This window comes from Camelus ferus, chromosome 5 (assembly GCF_009834535.1).
Source record: "Camelus ferus isolate YT-003-E chromosome 5, BCGSAC_Cfer_1.0, whole genome shotgun sequence".
NCBI lineage: Eukaryota > Metazoa > Chordata > Mammalia > Artiodactyla > Camelidae > Camelus > Camelus ferus.
The window spans coordinates 18,652,149-18,675,845 of NC_045700.1; the positions used below are offsets into that span (position 1 = coordinate 18,652,149).

General features: G+C 35.1%; 1 protein-coding gene across 1 annotated transcript in view; it reads left to right on the forward strand.

Moving 5' to 3' along the window:
- The window catches only part of THSD7B (thrombospondin type 1 domain containing 7B), a 657,597-nt gene that overhangs the window by 146,492 nt on the left and 487,408 nt on the right, over positions 1 to 23,697 (forward strand). The window contains 1 exon segment of the mRNA XM_032479372.1: positions 20,603 to 20,851. Coding sequence (XP_032335263.1) covers positions 20,603 to 20,851 — 249 coding nt within the window.

Consider the following 23,697-nt stretch of genomic DNA (forward strand, 5'->3'; position numbering starts at 1 on the left):
AAGACAGTTTTATTTCTTCCTTTTCAATATGTACACCTTTTATCTCTTTGTCTTGCCTTATTGCTTTGTCTAGAATTTCCAGTATAAACCAAATAGGAGTGGTGAGAAGGGACATTCTTGCCTTGTTGCTATTCTTAGCAGGACAGCACCTGATTCTTACCATTAAGTATGATGCTAACTGTACGTTTTTTGTACATGTTCTTAATCAAGTTGAAGAAGTCCGCCTCTCTTCCTAGTTTGCTGAGAATTTTTATCATGCAGAGGTATCGCTTTTTGTCAAGTGCTTTTTCTGCATATATGAATATAATCATATAACTTTTTTAACTTAATCTATTGTTAGGATAGATTAATTTTCAAATGTTGAACCTGCTTTGCATACCTGGAATTAATCATTCTTGGTTATGATGTATTAGTCTTTTTATATATCGTTGAATATTATTTGCTAATATTTTCTTGAGAATTTTTGCATATATGTTCATGCTAGATACTGATTTTGGTCTTCCTTTTTAATCATGTCTTTATTTTTAGTACTAGGGTAATGCTGGCCTCATGGAATGAGTTGGGAAGTGTATCCTTTACTTTACTTATATTTAGAAATAAATTGTCAAGAATTGATACAGTGATATAATTTTTCCCTCAAATATTTGGTAGAATTCAATTCATCTGGGCCTGGTACTTTCTGCTTTTGTAGGTTATTAATCATTGATTATATTTCTTAAATATATATAAATCTATACAGATTATAGAATTTTTCTTATGTGAGTTTTAGCAGATTTTGTCTTTTAAGGACTTGGTCTATCCATCTAACTTATCAAATTAGTGGGTATAAACTTGTTCATAATATTCCTTTGTTATCTTTCAATGTCCATGGGATCATTAGTGATAGTGGTGACCTCTCCTTAGTTGCTGATATTGGTGCTTTGTGTTCTCACCTTTTTTTTCCCCCCTTTGTTATCTTGTCTAGAAGCCAATCAATTTTATTGAACTTTTCAAAGAACCAACTTTTGGCTTCAGATATTTTCTCTATTGATTTTCTGTTTCTAATTTTATTGATTTCAACTCTAATTTTCATTATTTTCATTCTGCTTACTTTAGATATAATTTGATCTTCTAGTTTTTCTAAGGTGGGTGTTTAGGTTATTGATTTTAGATAATAATTCTGTTTTAATATGTGAATTCAATGCCATAAATTTCCCTCTAAGCACTGCTTTCAGTGCATCCCACAAATTTTAATAAGTTGTTTTTATTTTGATTTAGTTAAAATATTGTTTAATTTTTCTTGAGAGTTCTTCTTTGCCCATGTATTTCTTAGAAGTGTTCTGTTTTAATATACAAGTATTTGGGGTTTCCCCAGCCATCTTTCTTGTATTGACCTATAGTTTAATTCCATTGTGTCCTGAGAGCACACTTTTTATGATTTCTATTCTTTTAGATTTGGTAAGGTGTGTTTTACAGCCCAGCAGTGTGGTCAGCCTTGGTGAATGTTCTGTATACGTTTGAGAAGAATGTGCATTCTGCTATTGTTGGATGAAGTATTCTATAAATGTCGGTTTTATTCAGTTGATTGATGGTGCTGTTCAGTTCACCTATGTCCTTACTGATTTTCTGCCTGCTGTATCTGTCCATTACTGGTAGAGGGCTGTTGAAATCTCCAACTATGATAGTGGGTTTGCTATTTTTCTTTGCGGTTCTCAGTTTTTGCCTCACATATTTTGATGCTCTGTTGTTAGGTGCACACATATCAAGGATTGCTATGTCTTCTTGGAGAACTCACCCCTTTATAGTTATGTAATGCCTCTCTTTATTCCTGATCATTTTCCTTGCTCTGAAATCTGCTTTGTCTGGGATTAGTATAATTATTCCAGCTTCCTTTTGATTACTGTTAGCATGATATATCTTTCTCTATGCCTCTACTATTTAATATTTCTGTCTTTATATTTAAAGTGAGTTTCCTATAGATAACATGTAGTTGGATCATGTTTGTTTATCCACTCTTGACAGTCTCAGTCTTTTAATTGGTATATTTATATTATTGACATTTAAAATGATCATTGCTGTAATTAGATTAATGTTACCACATTTATTATTTTTTCTGTTCACTGCCCTTGTTCTTTATTCCACTTTTTAAATTTCCTCTGTTTGTCCATCTTCTGATTTTAGTTGAGCATTTTATATTATGCCATTTTGTCTCCTCTTTAGCGTATAAATTATACCATTTTTAACCTTTTTCAAGATTGTCCTAGAGTTTGCAGTGTATATTTACAACTAAATCAAGTCACTTTCAAATGACACTATACCACTTCACGTGTACTACAAGCACCTTATAGTAGAGTATTACCAGTCCCTTTTCCTCATCCCTTATGACATTGCTGTCATTAATTTCACTTAACCATAACCTGTAACCACCAAATACATTGTTATTGTAATAATTTTAACAAGTACATTGTTATTATACTTAATTTCTAACAAATATTACCTATTAATCAATTATGAATAAGAAAAATAAAATGATTTATTTTACCTTCATTTATTCCTTTTCCTCTATGTAGGTCCAAGTTGCTGAGTGTGAACATAAATAATAAATAAACAGTCTATAGTAAGGAATAGAAGAGAGTTTTATTCGAGCCAATCTGAGGACAACAGCCCAGGAGACAAACATTCAAGAAGCACTTAAATTATGTTCCACTGGACCACAAAATGGGAGAGGTTTATATAGATAACAACCACGAAGTTACATAAATTGCTTTTCAAGAATTAGGATTGGAACTGGCAAAAGAAGTAGGGTGCTTAATAAGTAAGGATTGGTTGGGGTCTGAAAACGGTTGCATAGTTACAAGGAAAGGCCTTGAGTCCGTAAGGTTGCAGCTGGCAACTGCTAGCAGATACTTTTTGAAAATGACCAGTGGTATCTTTGAGTCTGATACACTTCAGAAAATTCAAGTCGTGCAGGGATGTGTCTGGAACCACATCCTTAATGGCCACTCAGCTCCATTTTGGATGCTGGAACCACAGTTACTCCATTTCGATTTTTAAATGATCTTAAATACATCCTCATGAGCTATATCATTTTCTTTCCTCTAAGAACTTCTTTTAATATTTCTTGCAAGGCATGTCTCCTGGTGAAAATTCCTTCAATTTTTAAGAAAAAGTATTTATTTCTCAACTTTTGAAAGGTAATTTCACTGAACACAGAATTTAGGTTTGTGGTAATTTTTCTTCTAGCACTCCACTCTCATTTTGCTGGAATAATTCTGAAAAAATAAATCTGATGTAATTCTTATCCTTGTTCCTCCTTAGGTTAGGTATTTCTCCGCCTCTCATCATGCCCCTAATTCCTTTCAAGATTATCTTTTTGTATGTGATTTTCTGCAGTTAGAGTATGGTATACCCAGGTGTAGTTTTTTGTTTATTTGTTTGTTTTTGGCATGTGTATTTATCCTATGTCTTGTGTTCCCTGAGTATCCTGGATGTGTGGTGTGGTTGTCTTTCATTTTTTTGGAAAAATCTGACTCATAATTTTACTTCAAACAACTCTTCTGCCTCGTTTTCTTTTTTTTCCTTCTGATATTCCCATCACATAGATGTTACACCATTTGTAAGTGTCCTATAGATCTTGGATATTCTGTTATATCTTTTTTATTCTTTTTTCCCTTACATTTTCATTTTGGAAGTTTCTTTTTTATTTTATTTTATTGTTTTTAATGGAATTATAGTCAGTTTACAATGTTATGTCAATTTCTGGTGTACAGCATAATGCTTCAGTCATACATGAACATACATATGTTTGTTTTCATATTCTCTTTCATTATTCATTATACAAGATACTGAATATAGTTCCCTGTGCTATACAGAAGAAACTTGTTGTTTATCTAGTTTTGTAGGTTTCTATTGACATTTTTTTCAAGCTCAGTGATTCTTTCCTTGACTCTGTCCAGTCTATTGATAAGCCCATCAAAGTCTATTTAAGCCCAAACACTGTTTCAGTGTTTCTGATTTCTACCATTTACTTTTGATTCTTTCATAGAATTTTCATCTCTCTGCTGATAATACCCATCTTTGGTCACATACTGTATTTTTTACATTAGAACCTCTAGCATATTAATCATAGTTGCTTTAAATTCCCAGTGTGATAATGCCAAAACGTCTGCTATATCTGAGCCTGAATTTGATGCTGCCTATGTCTTTTCAAACTGTGTGTTTTGTCTCTTAGTATGCCTTGTTCCTTTGTTGAACGCTGGGCATAATGTACTGGGTAAAAGGGATGGAGATAAATAGGCTTTTAGTGTGAAGTCTTGTATTTATCTAGTTAGGAGTTAGGCTGTGTTTGCTGTAGCTGAAGGTATCAAAGGCTAAAATTGTCCCTGGTGTCCGATTTTGTTTTCTTCTCCCTTTCCTCCTTGTCTTCGGTTTCTTTAGAGGATTCTTCCTAAACAACATCTGAGACATGCAGTTCTTTCTGTTGTAATTTTCTGTTATTATGCAGGAGCCCTACTGATGATACGTCAGGTTTTGAGGAGAGGAGAAATGTTTTATAGCCCTATGATTAGGTCTCAGTCTCTTATTGAACCTCTGCCCCTGCAGTATGGCCTTCACAAACACTCCTCAGTCCCTCCTCCTCAGCTGGGTAGTACAGGAAGGCTAGAGGGGGGTGGAGTTGGGGATTTTCCTTCCCCCAGGTCAGTTAGGCTCTGGTGAAATCCCAGCTGGTTAGGCTTTGGTAAAATCATTTCCTTTGAGGGCAGGCCTTTTTGAGAAGAGTTTTGAGAAAGGTGTATTACAAAATGGCTACTTTTCCCTTCCCCTGTTGGAAGCATGAGGAGATTTCTCTCTTGACTGTCAGAACTGGTAAGACTTTTGGCAGTGAAACCTACAAAAATGTGGAATCTCTGCTAGGACTGCCCCCTCATGGAGTTTTTTTTTTAACTAAAAAGCTTGTCCATACTGAACCACCAGTAGTTTGTCAGTTACAGTTTCAGCTTTCCATTGCTGGCACTGGCTCCAGCGGCAGTCTGTGCGCCTGGGCTGCTCCTCTAGTAGTAATTTGTGATACTCCGTATCTACCTTTGTCTCTCCAGTTTGTGGGGCAGCCATTTGCCCTGTGACTACAATTCTCTGGTGGATCTAAGAAATGTTGTTGATTTTCGGTTTGTTCAGTTTGTTGTGAGGACTGAAGTGACACGTTCCAAGCTGCTTAGATGCTGGGGTGGACACCAGAAGTCACCCTGTTCTCTTTTGAGTACTAGGCAGCATGTCTAACCAAGTCAACTTTTTAAAAACATTATTCCGTGAAATCTATATTATTCATTCCATTTAGTCGTCAGAGCATCATTATACAGTGACTCATAAACTATCATGAAATGATTGGGTTACTAGGAACATGGTGTGCAGTGGGGGGCATTCCTGTTTATCTACCTTCCACTGCATAAACAGAAACATTACCACTGACAGCTGTAAGGTTGAATTGTTGACTGCATTGTCTTACTTCTAGTCAAACCTGATGAACTATGTGAACAGAGTCCACCGGGATTTTTGCTAAAAAGACTCAAATACATCTTTAAATAATATGCATTTTTCTTTTTGTGGCTCTGACTCATTCAAGACAATGTTGTCATTTTTTGTGTGACTGTTGACTTCTAGGATGAAATTAAAGTTTCCCTTGATAGTACAGATTCCTTTTATTCTGTACTTGTCTCCTTTAGATCACTTTCCTTTTGGTGGACTCTGTGATGCTGTAGACACAAATGGCACTTGGGTTTATTAGGGCAATGGCTGGTTGTCTTAGCATATAAAATAGGAGGACCTCTTCTCTACTACTATAATACAAGCTCCTGCTTGTGCCTTGCTGGAAAGTCACTTTCTCAATCTAGGACACCACAGAGCTTTAATTAATGCCCTTTACCAGTTCTCTCATTGATTCCTGTAACTTTTGATAATCACCTCAAGCAATTTTCCCTTCACAGTTATATTTGTAACGTGGTAGGCAGTTGGATTGCCCTTGTTGCCTCTCTGCTCTCTCATCATTGATTTGCCTCTTGGGTTTAAAGATCTTTTGTTTTTAATTGTCTCATTGCATATCCTATTTTTTCTTCTATTTTGACAGGAGTTTCTCTGAGGTTCCATCATTACATTTAAAAATAGCTGTCCTACAGCCTGTTAGCCATTCTTTTTCTGAGACATCAGTGATGCACTTATTGAACTTTTACATTGCCTTAACTCCATGAAATGAAGTAGTTGTCTCTATTCAGTTTTTGGTTTTCTGTCATTTTGTTTGTTTGTTTGGTTGGTTGGTTTTTTTTTTTTTAAGTAGAAGTACATCTGAGTTAAGAAATCTGAGCTGTAGACTAGGCAGTCTGTTAATATGAGTAGGAAAGTGATTCATATTTATTGTTTTGGTGCATAAAATTGAGAGGAATGAATTTTACTTCTATTTTAACATAGAGGGACATTCGATATGGGCAGTCTTTTAAGAGTTATGATCATTTGGTACATGTTAGGCATACCTTAAATTTTCTGACCACTATAGTTAAATAAATACTCTATGATTTTCCCTGAAAGGAGTTTCTAAGGGATAATAAAACTTAAGACTATAAAAGAAATAATCATTTCCAAAGTTCAAATATTACTGTTACTTTCTTTGTTTGCTTTTTATCTCTACCCCTAGAGTAGATTTGGAAAAAAATTTTCTATTCCTGTAACTCCCAAAACATAAACAAATGCAGACCCCAAACAAAAAAGTTATTTTCATACTTTGTTCTTTGAAAGCAGTAGAAAATATTTTGTTGCTTTGGATGTGTTTCTTGACATGAGAATGGAGAACTTTTTGTTCTGTGTTTTTTTCCATTTTCTTTAATTTTTAGATTTTATTTCCCCCTCCTCATCTTTATGAATTTAAAAATACATTATATATTAGCATGTTTCCAAAAGCCAAAAGTATATATAAAGTTAAATCCAGAGAAGCTTTACTCCCCACTGAATACTTTCATCCTATATATTTCATTCCACCGCTTGTAGATAATGAGCTTTCCTGTCTCCAGTTTATCCTCCCAGAGTTTATTTATATTTTGTCTTCTTTCTTACCCAAAGGGAAGTGTACTATATGAACTCTGTTGCATTTTTTGCACTCAATATTATTTCCTGGAAATTGTTCCACATCAGTTATTTAAGGTCTTTTTCATTTTTTTTAAATTTGCATACTACTTCATTGATTGTGTACACCATAGTTTCTTTGAACAAACTCCTGTGCCTGACCATTTTGATATTTTCCAGTATTTTTCAATTACTAATGATTCTTCAGTAAATAAACTTTGGATCATATATTTTGATATTGTTGCAGGTATATCTTCAGGATAAATTCCTTGAAGTGTGATTGCTGGGTAAAAGAATAAACACATATAAGTTTTGTTAGATATTGCCAAATTCTTCTTCATGGGAGTGGTACCATCTTGCATTCCCATCACTAGACTAACAAAGAGAGGATATTTTCAAGCTTTTGAAATTTTTGCCAATCTGAAATGTGAGGAATGGGATTATAATTGCATTTCTCTTAATATGTGTGAATTTGAACCTTTGCCCGTATATTTAGGGGCCATGTTTCTAGTTCATTATGCTAATTGTCTGTTTGTGTTGTTTGCCTGTATTTCTTTAGGAAGTTTTGTCTTTGCTCTCATTTCCAAATCTTTGTAGTCAGAGATATCAGCCCTATATCTGGGACAGGTGTTCTCCCATTGTCTCTTAGTTGGCAATTTGTGTTTTGACTTTGCTTATGGTAATTTTTGTTATGCAAAAGTTTTAAAAAAATTTCTAAATAGCCATAGTGGTCTGTCTCTGTAAGTTATTGCATTTGGAAATTTAGTCATGGCCTTTCCCTCACCCAGTCTAAATGTACCCATGGTTTCTCCTAGTGTGTGCCTAATTTTGTTTTCATTATTTGAATCTTTGATCACTTTACACTGTGTTCTTATACATGGTATGAGGAATGGATCTAATTTTATCTTTTCCCAAAAGTCTTCCCAGTGTTCCAGTGCCATTTATTAAAAAAAAGACTCACTCTTTGACCCTGTAATTAGATACCATCTTTATCATGTATTACATTTCTACATATAGTTGGATCTCTTTCTGAAATTCTGTTCTGTCTATTCATGAGCCAGACCCCCACTATTTTAATTAGAAGGGCTTTGCTAACATAATTTAATATCTGATTGGGTAGTCCTTTTTATAACTATTTTTTTTTCTGTATTTCCTAGCTTTCTTGAAAGGTAATCATTCCTTACAAAATTATGATTAATTTGTCTAGCTTAATAAAACCTGCTCATTGGAATTTTTGTGATTACATTAAATGTATAAATTAACATAGAAAGAACTAACATCTTTTTTAATGTCCTTTTATCTTTTTAATATTGAGATATATCTGATACATAGCATTGTATTAGTTTCAGGTTTGCAATGTAATGATTCAGTGTTTGTAGATATTGCAAAATAATCACCACAATAAGTCTAGTTGACATCCACCACCATACATAGTTACAAAAATATTTTTTTCCTGTAATGAGAACTTTTAAGATCTACCCTCTTAGACATTTTCAAATATTCCATACAGTATTATTATTAACTATAGTCACCATGCTGTACATTATATCTCCATTCTTACTTATTTTAAAACTGAATGTACTTTTTAACTTCCTTCACCCATTTCTCTGCACCCCTCTCCATCCAATTCCCACCTCTGGCAATCACCAATCTGTATCCATCCATTCCTGTTTTTGTCAAGAGTTTGTATTAGGAGTGGATATTGAACTCTGTCAAAGGCTTTTTCAATATCTTTGCAGATGATCATAGGATATTTTTCCTTGAACCTATTACTATGGTGAATTTTATCAATATATTTTTGAATATTGAACCCATTTTGCATTTGTAGTATATACTCCACTTTGTCATTTTCTTCTTTTTGCTCTTTTTAGCTGGTTGAGGTATTATACTTGCTTCATAAAATTAATGTGGAAATTTTCCATGTTATGAATTATTTATATAGCTTTGGGACCATCTAGTCCTGATGGAACTGATGCTTTATTGTGAGGTATTTCTTTGAAAACTTTCTTTTTTTCTATGGAGTCTAGTCTGTTCATACTAGGAATGGTTTTGATAGACTATATTCTTAAGAGAAATAACTCATTTCCCCTAGATGTTCAAATTAATTTATATAGATACATATTCTGTATTGAGTTATTTATCTTGTGCCATTTATATTTTTATATACATGTGCTTTCTCTTTTCAGTTATTGTTTAAAATAATAGTTTGTATATTTGGTTGATTGAAAAACAGGATTTTCTTTTATTAATATGGTCTATATTTTATGTTGTCTACTTCATTAATTTCTGCATTTTTCTTCATTACCTATTTCCTCATGTTTCCTTTGTGTTTATTTTTGTTCTATGGCTAGGTCTTTAGATAGGCTATTTAATTAATTTATCTTCATTCATGCTGGCATACATGTTTGGGTTTTCTCTGATCACTGCTTTTAATGGATCCCATAGATTCTGAACATGTAGCATTTTTATTTATCATTATTTTATTTAAAAAATTTTATAGATTTTTGTTGTATTTCCCCTTTCATCAAAGATGTGTTTGATGCAAGATGTTTTAATTTCCAGATATGAAGGCCTTTTTCATTTTTTTGTTTGTTTGTTTTATTTTTAATTTCTAGTTTTATTGCATTGTAAGCATATTGCTGTTTGTAATATTTCTACTGAGTAATCAATCTTTATGAATGTTCTTTGTTTACCTAAGGAGTATATTCTCTATTACTTGTGTGAGTTGTTTAATATATATTTTACTTACTGATTATACACTTTAGGTTTTTTTTTTATATCTTTCCTTATATTTTGTCTGCTAGACCTGACTTATACTGAAAAATGGTTGTTAAATTCTCCTATTATTAGTATGTTTCTATTTTTTTCTCCTGCATCTTCTTATACATGATTGCTGGTATTATTTGACACACAGGTATCAAAACTCCTGTAGTTTCATTGTGGAGTGTAGCTTTTAGCATTATAACGTATCCTTATTAATCTTTTCTAATCTTTTTGGCTAATTTTACATTTTCTGATATTAGGATTGCAGCATGTGCATTCTTACTATTTTCAGTTTCCCGAAAAATATTTTTCTATCCTTTTACTTGTAGCCTTTTAAATATCATCACATTTTACGCGTGTTTCATATTCAGCATCACCGTGGAGTTGGATTTTGGTTCGTGAGTCAATGTAAACAAATTTCTTCTAACAAATGAATTAAGCTTATTCACAGTTGTGGACTTATATTTTGTCTCATTTTTGTCATATTAGCTTAGGTAGAGTTGCATCATGTCTACTGTGTTTTTTATTTGGTGATATTTTTTACTTTCAAATATATTTTTTGGTATTTAGGACTCTTTGCATTTTTATTTCAGTGTTTCCCTTTACACTTTTTATACTGCTCTTCACTCCCATGTTTCTCATCTGTTACTGTGCGTTTTATCAGTTTTAAATGACTCTCACCCAAGACTTTTAATTTATTTTACTTTCCCTTTTTTTGCTTTTTCTTATCCTTCCATCTTTTAGGTGAATTCTTTCCACTTGTCGGAGTAAATAATATTTATATTTTATTTTTCTACCCATGACCCCACCCTCATTGTAGTCTCAGATTTACAGTTATTATATATGAAATGCTTAAATTCAGTTCTTCTGCTCCAGCTTTCCAAGTTGTCTTTGGTTTAATGAGGCTCAACATCCAGTAGGTTCCTATGGAAAGTCACAAGGTACACGGTTTCCTCAATTGGGTGGATTAAAAACTGTGTGAAGAATAGCTTTGCAGGATAAAATATTCTTAGTTCACATTTTCTCCTCACTGTCCTTGAATATTGCTACTCCACTGAGGCCATGATTTACATACTGTTTTTGTTTAGTCTGTTGCTAGTTAATTTTTTGGTATTTGTAAGTAAGGTAGGTAGGTATGTATGTATGTATGTATGTATGTATGTATGTATGTATGTATGTATTTATTTATTTATGCCTGAAAACCTGATTGCTTTTCTTTATCTTTAAAGTCTAATAATTTTACTAGCATGTGTCTCAGAGTTGAGACAGATTTCCATTGTATCCGGTGGGTCCTTTCAATGTGTTGATTTAGATATTCTTTATTTTTGGAAAGGTCTTTTGAGGGATTATATTTGTAAACATTTTTTTTTCCAGTGTATTAATTTTTTTTCCCCACAAGGACACCTAATACATATATGTTGGACTTCCCTGCCTACTTTCCTACTTTCTCTGACCCAGTATCTCTCATCTTATATCTTTTTGGGTTTTCTTTCCTATTTTCTTCAATACCCTACATTATGTTTTCATTTTAATCTGTTCTTTCTTGGGCATCTTGTAATTCAGTATTCACTTTTGAAATGATTTTTTTCCAGCTATGTTCTTCCTGAGTTCAGCCAATTCTCATTTTATATCTTCTTGTTTTATGTCCATTGTGGTCTTGTTTTTTGCATTCTGATTCAGTTTAGGGTTTTTAAAAAATATTTTTAAATGTTTGAGGATATTTACTGCAATTTCATATGTGGAATGACAGTATTTTTCTACTTCATTTCTGCTTGTATGGAGGAAACTTCTTACCAGCAGAAAATCTGTCACATTTTCTGACTTTATATTCTAGTTTTGAACAGATGTAGTCTGCTTTATTTCTGTTTTTATTCATTTCTTGAACACAGTTCCTATTTAAAAAACTCTCTCCTGTGAGTTCTGCCATCTTTTGTGATGATACATTTATGGAGATTATTGCCAGTAGTGGTGATGGGGAAAGATTGGTGTGTCCTGCTCCTCCTTTGTTTTTGTGGGATCCTTAATTTCCTCCCGTTTCCTTCTTTTCCTTCAGTGCCTCATCTCTGGGGCTACCAGCCTGTTCTCTCTCTGTGTGATTCTCCTCCAAAGGGATGCTTCTCCAGGACTTTATCCAGCCCCGCACACTTTTCATGCCCTCATCTGTGTCTGTGCTGTGAACTATCAAGTTCTGACCTGTATTCTCTGTTTTGAAGTTATTGGTAAACTTATTTTTTCTGGAAAAGATTTGTCTGTGTTTAATCTACATCTTAACTCCTCTGTAGTCTTTTTATGGAATCTCTTAGGACGCCCTTCCTCTAGTTTTCACACCCAGTAAGTTGCATCTGAGGATGGTCAGTGGATAATGTTAGAAATTTTATTCTAGTTAATTTGCAATTTGAAGGGGGGATGTGTGTGTGTGTTCTCTGTCTCCACTGATGGTGAATACAAGGTAGTGTGTGGTTTGTTTTATTCTTCTGAATATTTTGGGGGGTAATGGTGGTCGGAGAAATTCAAAGTCAGGCAACTGCGAGTATTCTCCAAACCTGGCAGTCAAGATAGGCTTTTATTATTTTTTCAATGGAAGTTTTAGTTCTTATAAATTTGAGTCTGTAACAAGAAGAACACTCACATGGATTAACTGTAAACATACTTTTGGCCTAAAAGACAGAGGAATTTAATTTTAGTCATGGCCATTCTGTATTTTTTCTGTCTACCCATTAGGAAATCACATAATTTTGGGGACATCAGTTTACTTCTCTGTAAATTGAAGACAGCAGCTAAGACCTTCAAATGATTGCTGATATTTCTTTCATCTCTAACCATTTACACTCACATTCACAAATATGTACCTACATATCATTCTTAGTACTCTAAGAAATTTGGAGAAGATAAAAAATCCATTTTATTCTGAGACTCACACCACATTTTAAATCTCTGTTGAATCATGTTTTCTGGTAACAGGAAATGAGCACAATACTAAAAACATCCCATTTTGATATAATATCGCTCTCAAGGATATTTCTTCTCAAGAATGTATTATCTCAGTATATCTGCGTGTGTGTCTCAATCCATAGAACAATCTCTCTATCGCACAGAAGCAACTGAACAGCATATTTAAAATATAACTTCATATTGCTATTTTAGCTTTAGGACATGATTTTAGGTATATTATCTGTTGAATAGTTTAAAATGATATAAATCAAAATAAGAAATTAAGAGGCATTTTAATAGCTCAGTTTTATTTTATTGAGAATTAGACAGAAAAAGATTATGTATCTCAGTCCGAGGCCCCTGTTAGTTATAAATTCTAACCTAACGTAACAATTTTTTTGTCCAGTAAGACATGAATTACCTCAGGTTAATTTGGCTAAGAAGGGAGTTTAGAAAAGAAAACGCATAATCTTCCAGCTAAAATTTCTTAGTGATCCTTAATATTGTTTATTGGTAATTTAAAATTACTTCTTGTATTTTCAAAATTGTCTTCCAGACAAAATTTTTAAAAACTCGGCTTTTTCAAATGTCTTTACTTGCTGAATCGTGTAAGTGGTAGGCAGCTGACTTTTAATCTAGATTCTAAAACAGCTGGGGATTTCATGTAAACCTTGGTGTGCGCATGTTTTTCTTCTTAAGGTTGTTATTCTTTTTTTTTTCCTGGATACTCGTGTTAGTTTGACTGAGAGCAGAAAAATGCTACCAGTTTGGAGTCACAATCATTTAAATAAATAGCATATGTTCTATATGATTTCCCAAATCTGTTCTCTTTTTAAGCCCATTTAGCTTCTGGTTCACTTCTCTTCATTTCACCATTCACCTTTTATTCCCTGGTGTTATTTTCATGATGTGACCTTGCTGTCATTCACCAAGTTAGAATATACAAACTCTAGAAGCAGCTAACCGTTCCCTTGTTGTTATGCTGTAATTTGGGTAAGCTGCTACCATATGGATAACAGTGTTTTTGCTAAATAATTGGAATAACTGGATTTTTGAATGGCCCAGTTTTATTAAGGTTGCTAAAGTACTTTCTTAGTTAGTTGCAATTTTACTTCTGTAAAAATCACTTTTTAACTGTAAGGCATATTTTGGAAGTACTAAATTCTGTAAACAAATCTTACTTAATTTAGAACAAGAGTAAGAGAAATGAAAATACTTTCACAGTTCAATACTTTACTCATACAGTTTTAATTACTTCTAATCAGTATTTTTCCTATGTGTAGGGTAGATTTAGCTCTTTAGGAATTTGTTGATTTATAGATTAGATCATTATGTGGCTTTAGCAAAGCTTTGTTTCAAAGAACTTTTTAGGTTTCTGGTGAAATATGGCAAACTGAACGTACCCATTTATTAGTCTTGTATTCTGAAACCTCACTTAAATAACAGTAAAGGAATAAATAAGACATAAACTCTCAAGGACAAATATACTAGGAAAGGATATAAGAGCTAAAAAGAAACGCCAACAAATGTTGGGAGCTGGAAAACAGATGGATGAATGGTAGTTTACTTGGCAGAGTGGGAATAGCTGAAAGCGCCCGTTCAGTTAGAAGATCTGTGAGAAGCAGATCAGCTGATCTGACAGCTGTTTCAGGCACAAAGCTATTTGCCTGTCCCACTTTTGTCTCTTCCAGAGCACATCAAATGGCATTTCACCATCTTCTTTGCAGTTCCATTGGAGTCATTTGATTGAGTTCTGGCCAATGAAATGTGGCCGAAGTAACATATGTCAGTTCTAGGCTAATGTCATAAGTCACCTTGGGCCGTCTTCCTACTCTGTCTTTCTACCTAAAGGTGAACTTGAGAGCCACGTATTCTAGATGGTGGACTTACAAGATGGATATTAAGCTGTTGAGATTCCAGGGTTTATTTGTTGCCTTGGTATAGCCTATTCTATTCTGACTTATACAAGATTCTTGGAAAGTTTAAGAATTATAGGCAGTAAGTAGCTCTGAGAACAAATGTGTTTAGTGTGCCAGAAATTTACTCATTTACCTGCCGGACACTCTGTAAATGTGAAACTTCATCCTGTGAACCTGCAGATTAAGGGGAAATCTATCCTTAGTGTTTGAGGGTGTCCTGACAGCTCTTTCTCCAGTCAGTTTTTATAAAGCTGATAGCCCGGTCTATACGCAAGCTTAAGAGATAAGAGGATTACTATCTTCGGAGAAAGTTGAGCTAGAGAGTAAAGACTGAAGGAGACCAACATTTGAGAGTCTCCAGTAAATCTGTCTAAATTCTGCATAGTCAGCCAACAGAAATGTTCACCATTCAATGAGTGCACCTGTGATCAAACAGCTTCCAATCTCTGCTTGTGGTACTTCATTCTAATCCATAAGAGCAAAGGATCACCAAAGAAAAAAAGTTATAGTCAATATTGTCAAAGATATTAAATGAGAGATTTCATTCATGAAATAAAAGCAGGATAATATTAAAAATAAGTAAGTAGGAAATAAATATTAGACATTAAAATGTGATGGCAAAATATGTTAAAAATTAACGCTAAATGTAAGGATAATATTGAGGAAATTTCTCTGAAAGAAAAAATACTGAAAATAGGAAAAAATCAGAATTATATAGCTTAAACAAGAAGGATAAATATGTTTAATACTGATGTTTCCAAAATAGGAAGTCCTTCCTATAAAACACCAGACATGAAAATATATATCAAATTGATTGGTGAACTAAAGAAACCAGAAATATAAATGTTTTGTAGAAGAAAAAATATGAGGTCATAACTTTATGACATTGGAATAGGGGAAAAATCTTTTATGTGTCATAAAAAGCACAAACTATAAAGGAAAGGACTGAAAAAGCAAACTATAATATTGTGTACCACAAAGCAAAATTAAAAATAAAATTATGGGAAAAGTTATTTATAGTATATAGAAAGAACAACTGGTTATTATATAGAATTTGTCTATGTTTCTCTCTATATATCTATTTGCTGTCATCATCTATATGTATGTGAGTGTACCTCTTAGAGTCAATAAAAGTCTACCCAGTAGAAAGGTAGATATGTTATTTTCCTACTAATTTTATAATGAATTACAACAAACTAAAAGTCTTAAAACAATGTAAATGTATTATCTTACAGTTCTGGATGTCAGAAGACTAAAATTTAAGAAATCTTGAAATGAAAATTTTTTTTGTTGTTGTTTTTCTCTGGAGGTTCTAGGAGAGAATATATTTTCTTGCATTTTTCAGTTTCTAGAGACTGTCTACGGTCCTTGGGTCATGGTCTTCCATTATCCCAGCCTCTGATTCTGCTATCATATCTCCTTCTCTGTCTCTGGCCCTTTTGCCTCCCTCCTATTGGGCCCACCAGAATAATACACGATAATCTCTACTTCTCAAAATCCTTAACAGTCACATTTGCAAAGTTTCCTGTGGCATGTAAAGTAACACATTCACAGCTTTCAGAGACTAGGATGTGGACATCATTGGGGAGGCCCATTAGTCTGCCTATCATCATGGACAAACAATATGAATGATTAATTCATAGGACAGGAAATCTGAGTAGTCACTAATGATTTGAGAAAAATACAAGTAAAGCTCAGTGGTAACCTGAAAAACCAAATGTACTTACTCAACATTCTGGAAAAAGTAACTCTGATAATACAAAGAGTTCTGAGCATGTAGGAAAAGAGAAGTTTCACAATATCTACTATATTTGATTACATGAATATTTACGGCCAAACTCCAGGCAAAAATACTAGGGAAAATTGCTCACACATGTGTAACAACATAAAGACGTGCAAAAAGAGGATTAATGCGTGATCCTGTGGAACTGCAAGAAATTAAACACAACCAAAAGGTGTACTAATGGGAAAATGAATAAATAAATTGCCCTATATTCGTATTGGGATATTACCCATTAATAAAAGTGAATGTAAATTACCTGCATTTATCAACATGGATAGATCTAGAAGTCATAATATTAAGGAAATAATAATTTCCAAAGTAATATGTATAATAAAATAGTATTTAAGTAATAATTTCCAGAGTAAATATGTACAATAAAGCAATATTTAAGTAAAACTTTTAAAAACATATGAGACAATAAATGCTATTTATGGTCATATAAATTTTTAGTTAAAGTATAAAAATGTGGTAGAGAATAATAGAAATCAGTTTCAGAATAGTTGCTATGTCTGGAGAGGAGAGATGAAACTCAGATTGCAAAGGACAGGGAATTCACCTGAATTTGTAACTTTTTAAATTTATTTACTGAAATATGAAGGAAATATTAGCATCTGCTAGTAAAGTATGGGACTGTTTATTACATTACTCTACTTCTCTGAATGTTTGAGATAATATTATTTTAAAGTGCTAATTGAAGTGCTAATGAAATGAGAGTACTTTTCTGTTGATTTTTACCTTATAAGAGTTTATGTCCTTGCTTTCTAAGTAAAGAGATTTCCTTACATTTCCAGAGGAAGTAACAGTAATGAGAATAATTTTGGGTTTCAAAGATTTCCTTTGCAGTTGAATACTTGTGAAGTAATTTACAAATGATAACATACTCTGTAAATGTCAAGGAGATATAATTACCGTAGTCTCTTTTTTTTAAAAAATACAAATCAAAGTATATGTCTGTTTTATTAAAAGGCATGTCACTGTCTATGGAAGGATGGAGTCCCATGCTGTGTGTAGACATTGATCTTCCTTATGGGCTTTAATTTAAAAGGTGACTCTACTTGTCCCGAAGGGTACCACAGTTCTGGGGGCTAAGGAGATGAGGTTTTTTTCTTTTTTCCTGCTGATAATGAAACTAAGTAACCAGGAGACTAAGGGCATGCTAATGCATTGTGATGCAAAATTCAGGACACAGATATTTCTGATTCAGCATGTAGTGCTTATTTCACTATTTCGGTAAAAAGAAATCTTATTGATCAAATTAGACCAGGTCCCCATATGGTACCTTTTATGACCTTTTTTTTTAAACCAAGGAGGCAAATTAGTAAAAATAACATTAAAAATAAGTAAATATGTTATCAGTGGAACATATACCCTTCCTAATTCCAAGAATTAGGAGCCCCTTTTAAAATTACAAAAGCCTTGATTAATTCCTCCACCTCCATGGAAGTGCTTAATACGGTTGAAGTCTTATCCCTTCTCCTGGTCCAACAGGAAACATCAGTTCAGGGGAGACAAACAAGACAGTGAAAACTGGTAAATGACAAGAACCAAATCACTACTTCCACAGACAGACTCCCATACTTGCACAGTGTGGGATCTTCTTTATGAAAGGAAGAAGGAAATCCATCTTGGAAATGAAAACTCTTTTTCTAATAAATACACAAATTAAAAAAAAAACTTTATTAAATTTCTCTTAGTTTGCTAGGGCTGCCTTCACAAAGCACCGCAGACTGTGTAGCTTACACAACAGACATCCACTTTGTCACAATTCTGGAGGCTGATCAGGTGTCGGTAGGGTTGGTTTCTTCTAAGGGCGCTCTCCTTGGCTTGGTTGACTTCTCTCCAGGTCTTCACATCGCTTTCCCTTTTCATGTGTCAGTGTCCCCATCCCTTCTTATAAGCTCATCACTGTTCTTAGTGGATTAGGACCCACCTAGAGACCACATTTTAACTTAATTATGTCCTTGAAGACTCTATCAGCAAGTACAGATACATTCTGAGATACTGGGGGTTAGTACTTACACATATGAATTTGGGGAGGGGGGACACAAGCACTCTGCCAAAAATAATTTCTGAAAAGTCAGAACCTAGAAACTTATTGTTGATCAGCAGCTCTTTGTTGTGTCACGAGCCAGAAAGAGCTGGTCCTCCCCTCCCTTCCTCCATATTGTGCAGTGATCACACATTCTGACTTAGGTGGGGCTTTTTCAGGAGAGGTTCTTCCTATTTTGTCTCAACCCCAAGCCCCCCAAATATCTAATTAGAGTGAGTAATGGTAATGATTTTTTTTTTGAAGGGGATAATATGATCTGGATAGACTTTTTAAAAATCTCAGACCAAAGGTTTATCTTATATCACATTACTGTGACTCTTGAAAGCCATACTCTCTGTGGCTTCAGTCTCACTATAATTTACTCATCAGTGTGGTCAAATATGAACATATTTTATTCTCCCCCACATGCTTTCGTCTATAATCCATTTCTGTTGGTGGCTCCCTTAATCTGCATATTTTCCCAAGTCAGAAATTTGGGAACACTTTAATACTTCTCACTTTTTAAATGCATAGAAAGGAGCCATTGCTAAATCCTATCTATAGCCCATTATTCCACTGGGTTTCATGGGCCCAGCTTTGAAAGTCAGTTTCTGAACACTGACCCTTTCTTTCATTTACAGTCTTGTCGAAATTATCCTTTTATTCCCCAAAGTAATGGGTGCCTTTGACTGAATAAGGGAAAGACCAAAAATAATAAAGTGAAAAGAAAAGAATGCCAATGAATAAACTGTCATCTTTCTGTGTAAGTCTGACTTTACTCCACTTAAAAGTATTTAATCCTCGACTAAATCCAAATTCCTTAGTCTATGACAGGAAGCCTTTCCAGATATACCTTTTGAAGAACTGCATACCTAATATTTACTCACTTTCCTCTTTGAATTTTATTTTATAAATGAACACATTTATGACATGACAAACTGGCTTTTACTTTCCCCCGTTGGTGTTCTTGCGAATGTTTGACCACCAGTTCTGGGGGTAGGGTGGAGGGGCTTGATTTGTATAATTTGCCTATTTCTATTATGTAAGTACTCCTACCATGGCCAATTTTAAGCTACTTAAATCAACTGGCTTGCAAAATTCCTGAGAATATAACAGTTGCTTCTTGTGAAACAATATATGCAGCTCCAGCATGCCACTGGTTCCCATGCCTACCGAATTTGTATGAAGGCTTTAAATCTGCTACTTCCTTAACTTACAATACTTCTCTTTCTGTGCCTGAGAAGCTCCTATTAATCTTTTAAAATGCAGCTCATATCGCCCTTCTCTCTTAGAAATCCCCTCATGCTCACCCCTACTCACAGACTCCCCAGGTGGTCCATCTCTGCCTCATCACTTTTTCTCCTCATCCTTACAAATGCTTTTATGTTTAGGCTGTCACATGATCTGATCCTTTTATTTATTTATCTGTTTTCCAGTTACATTGTGAGTATTTGAAAGCACTTGAATTTTGAAGATGTGGAAATTGATGCTCCGAGCCTAATAGTGTGGGGATACATAATACCGCCTTTGTTTATTTTTTAATAGCCCAGTGTTTAAAAGAGTGGATAGATTATATGCTGGAGCTTGCATTTACCTTTGGTTGACCTTAGACGAATGATTTAATCTTCATGACCTTAAGTCTTCTTGTCTGTAAATGGACATAATAATATGTAAACTCATCAGATTGTTGTAAGAAAGTGTCTGCAAAGTACAGCACAGGTGTCACACCGAGCAACCAGTGAGTAAATGGTAACTATAGGCTGGATCCTAGGTGAAAACACAGAAGAAGAACCACCCCCATTATTTCTGATGATGCTCTGGACAAGGTACCAGATGGACTCGCCTTACGTATGTGTCTTGCGAGAGTGAAGTAACTTCACAGTTTAAAGTGAAATAGAGCATTCATCCTTAAAATGTATGTCCTCCAATATTTCATCATGATGCCTCTAACATTTTCAAAAAGTCCTTCTACTTGAAAGCTTACGCTAGATCTCAGATTTTTTTTCCCTTTTTTTCCAGAATAGGCACTTCATAATGTTGGTTGAATCCACTTAATCTATGACCTGCTGTTTTCTGCTTCTGTTCTTTCAGCCTTTGCATGCAAGATTCCTTCCCTTTGACTGTCCAGTCCTGCATCTTGCCAAAGGACTGTGAAACCACCGAGTGGTCCTCCTGGGGCCCCTGCTCTAAGACGTGCCGTTCGGGGAGTCTCTCACCAGGATTTAGGAGCAGGAGCCGGACTGTGAAGCACATCGCTATTGGAGGTGGAAAGGATTGCCCTGAACTGCTCGAGAAAGAAGCCTGCATTGTAGAAGGAGAACTCTTGCAGCCATGTCCCAGGTATTGTGTATTCTTTGGCGTGAGTATTCGATGTTCCATATGACCTCATTTTAGGTGGTGCAGGGATGTTAACGGTGACTGTAGCTATGACTCATATTTGTTGAGTCTTTACTCAGTACACAGTTTCAAAGTAAGCAGTACAGCACGGTGGGGTAAGAGCATGGGCTCTGTCGATTCCCTGGCCACCAGTCCTATCTCTGTGCCTTTCTAATTGTGTGAATTTTGGCAGATGACTTACATCTAGTGCCTCAGTTTCCTCCTCTGCTAACGGTACTTCATCCACCGCCTGGCACATCATAAATGCTTAATGGCCATTAGTTATTACCTGACATATCACACCTAGTTTTTCTGACAGCCTAAGAAGCCATTCATAGCATCTTCATTTTGCAAATGAGGACACTGATGCTCAGAGAGAGGAAATACTTTCTGAGGTTACATAGCTAATGAGTGGCAGCAGCTTGATTCTAATGCTGCTCTTTCTGTAAAAGTCACTGCCACCCTGGGGCACTGCTCCTATGCCAGAGTCCCTAGGGAACCAGAGACTGTTGGGGAAAGGATCGACATAAGTTAGTAGCTATATTTTAATATCTTGATATTGGTTATATTCTGCCTGGTTGTATAGCCCTCGGTAAAGGCCTCCATTGTGTTTTCCTCTGGTTGTTGGCTCCTGATGGGCCCAGTCTGATAATAACAGAAATCACTGGGACTGGTTATTCAGAAGTCTTTAGGGATGAATGGGTGCTAATGTGTTCAGTGGTCCTGAACTATGTCTTAAATCTGTAGCTGTTTTAGATAGACCTTTTCTATAGTTTCTGATAGTGTCTAAGATTTGAGGTCATTTTCTGAGTGAAAAATAAAATGAGGCAAAGAAGTAATCACCTGGGGAGACGTGAAGGGGAAGTGGGTTCACACTCAGCACGTGTTGTTGATGGGCCTGGCTCTTCCTTACACGGGAAATAACGCCTGTGTGGGGCGGGGGGGGGGGGTAGAGGAGCTAGTTTCTGGTTATAGGTTCTTAGTCACTCACTTCCTTTGCCTCACCTTTGAAATCAGACTCAATTTAACATACTCCTTACATATGAATTGTTCATTCTTTACTAAAATGACCCCTTCAATTTGTATCATTTCTTCCCTGAAAAGTAGAGAAAGGAGATGTAGTTCATGATCCTTCACAGAGTAACCCACCGTCACAGAATTCTCCCAGTCTTTTCACGACACTAATTCTGGGGCAAAGCGTGGGATTGGAACTGAAACCTGAGGGCTCTGTCCCTTTTGAACCTGGATGGACCTTGGGTGAATTGCAGCACCCTCACTTGTTAGCTGTGTGTCCTTGGGCAAGCTCTGCGACTTCTCTAAGACACTTCCCTCTTCAACAAAATGTGTCTAATTAGACTGGCTGTGTCGAAAGTTGAACAGCTGCAGACTAGCACTGTCTGTCCCAGTGCTCAGCACGTAGGAGGCACTGCGAGAGTACTGGTCGACCCTTATTGTTGCTATTTGCAGGTGAGTTCACTTCTTCCAGAAGGAGAATCCCTCCTTTCCTGGGGAGGCATACTGTGGTAACTTAACGGTTATTTCTTTTGGGTGATCTGGAGATTCTTTTTCCCTACAGAAGCCTAATTTAGGAGGGTTCTCAATGTTAGGCTGCTGAGAATAGAATCTGGGTTTAATGATGACCATGGCATTGGTGCTTTTTTCTTTCCTTTCTTTCATGGAATGGCTGATGACCTTTCCTGATATTTTCAATAGTTTTTTGATTTAAGGATATCCCTCCACTTTTTTCTACTCTTTTCTTTGTTAATAACTGTTATAAATCTCTTAGAAGTCAGAGTGGTGCCTCCTTGATGATGCTGAGAAAGTTGAGTTGGATCAACTTTTGTTAAATAATGGCTATCTTTTATGGGGTATCTACTGTTGGCCAATCACAATCAGAGATTTTATAAAGATTATTTAGAATAATATAGAGTTTATTATTCCAAATGGGACATTTTTTGAGAGTAAAAGGGATGTAAATTGATATTGTTCAGATTCAGTTTGAAATCCATTTGGCTTCAAAGTCAGTGCCCTTTCCAGTACATCACACTGCTGCTCTCGGTAGTCACAGTGAAGTCACATGCTCAGATGAAGGGATATACACACATATACACATATTCATATGTACCAGTTTTTCCAACAAAAACACGTGGAATGGTGATACTTCCAGAGGTACCCAAGATTAATTTCTGTATTGAGATTCATTTGCTTGAAACTCAACATCTGAAAGCCAGGCCTGACACAGTTCATTGGAGATGGACCTGGACCTCTAGTTCTGCTATTTGGAAAAGTTACTGAGTATGACATTTACTAAAAGCCTTCTCAGAGAGTGAATCTGTAGGAAATAAGAGTCTTAGAAAATTGAATACCAACTCGATACCAACCAGTGTTTCCTAGGGAGAATGATGTGTTAACTAATGATACCACTTGGTTGTGGAAAGGAGAATGCGTAAATAACAGCAACCAAATTAGCATCGGCTGACATTCTTGTTTGTCTGAAATCCGAGCTGTGGCCTCTACCACAGGAAAGCGTAAAGGCGATGTGCTAACTCTTGTTTCTAGTTTGACACTAGTGATTAAAATTCATTGTGAACAAGGGAAATGGAAACAAAAATCTCTTAGGGAACAAAAGTGTCCATTTCTCCTTTTCCAGAATTCATGAGCAGTTCGTGTGCATCAAGCAATCTAATTCCCCATCCTTCTCCCCTGCAGGGAAATGTCCTCTCTTAGAATATGGTTTGGCTCTTACCCTTCCACCATCTCTGTGATAGGAGACATGTTCCTTTATTCAGTAAATACACTCTGAGCTCTTG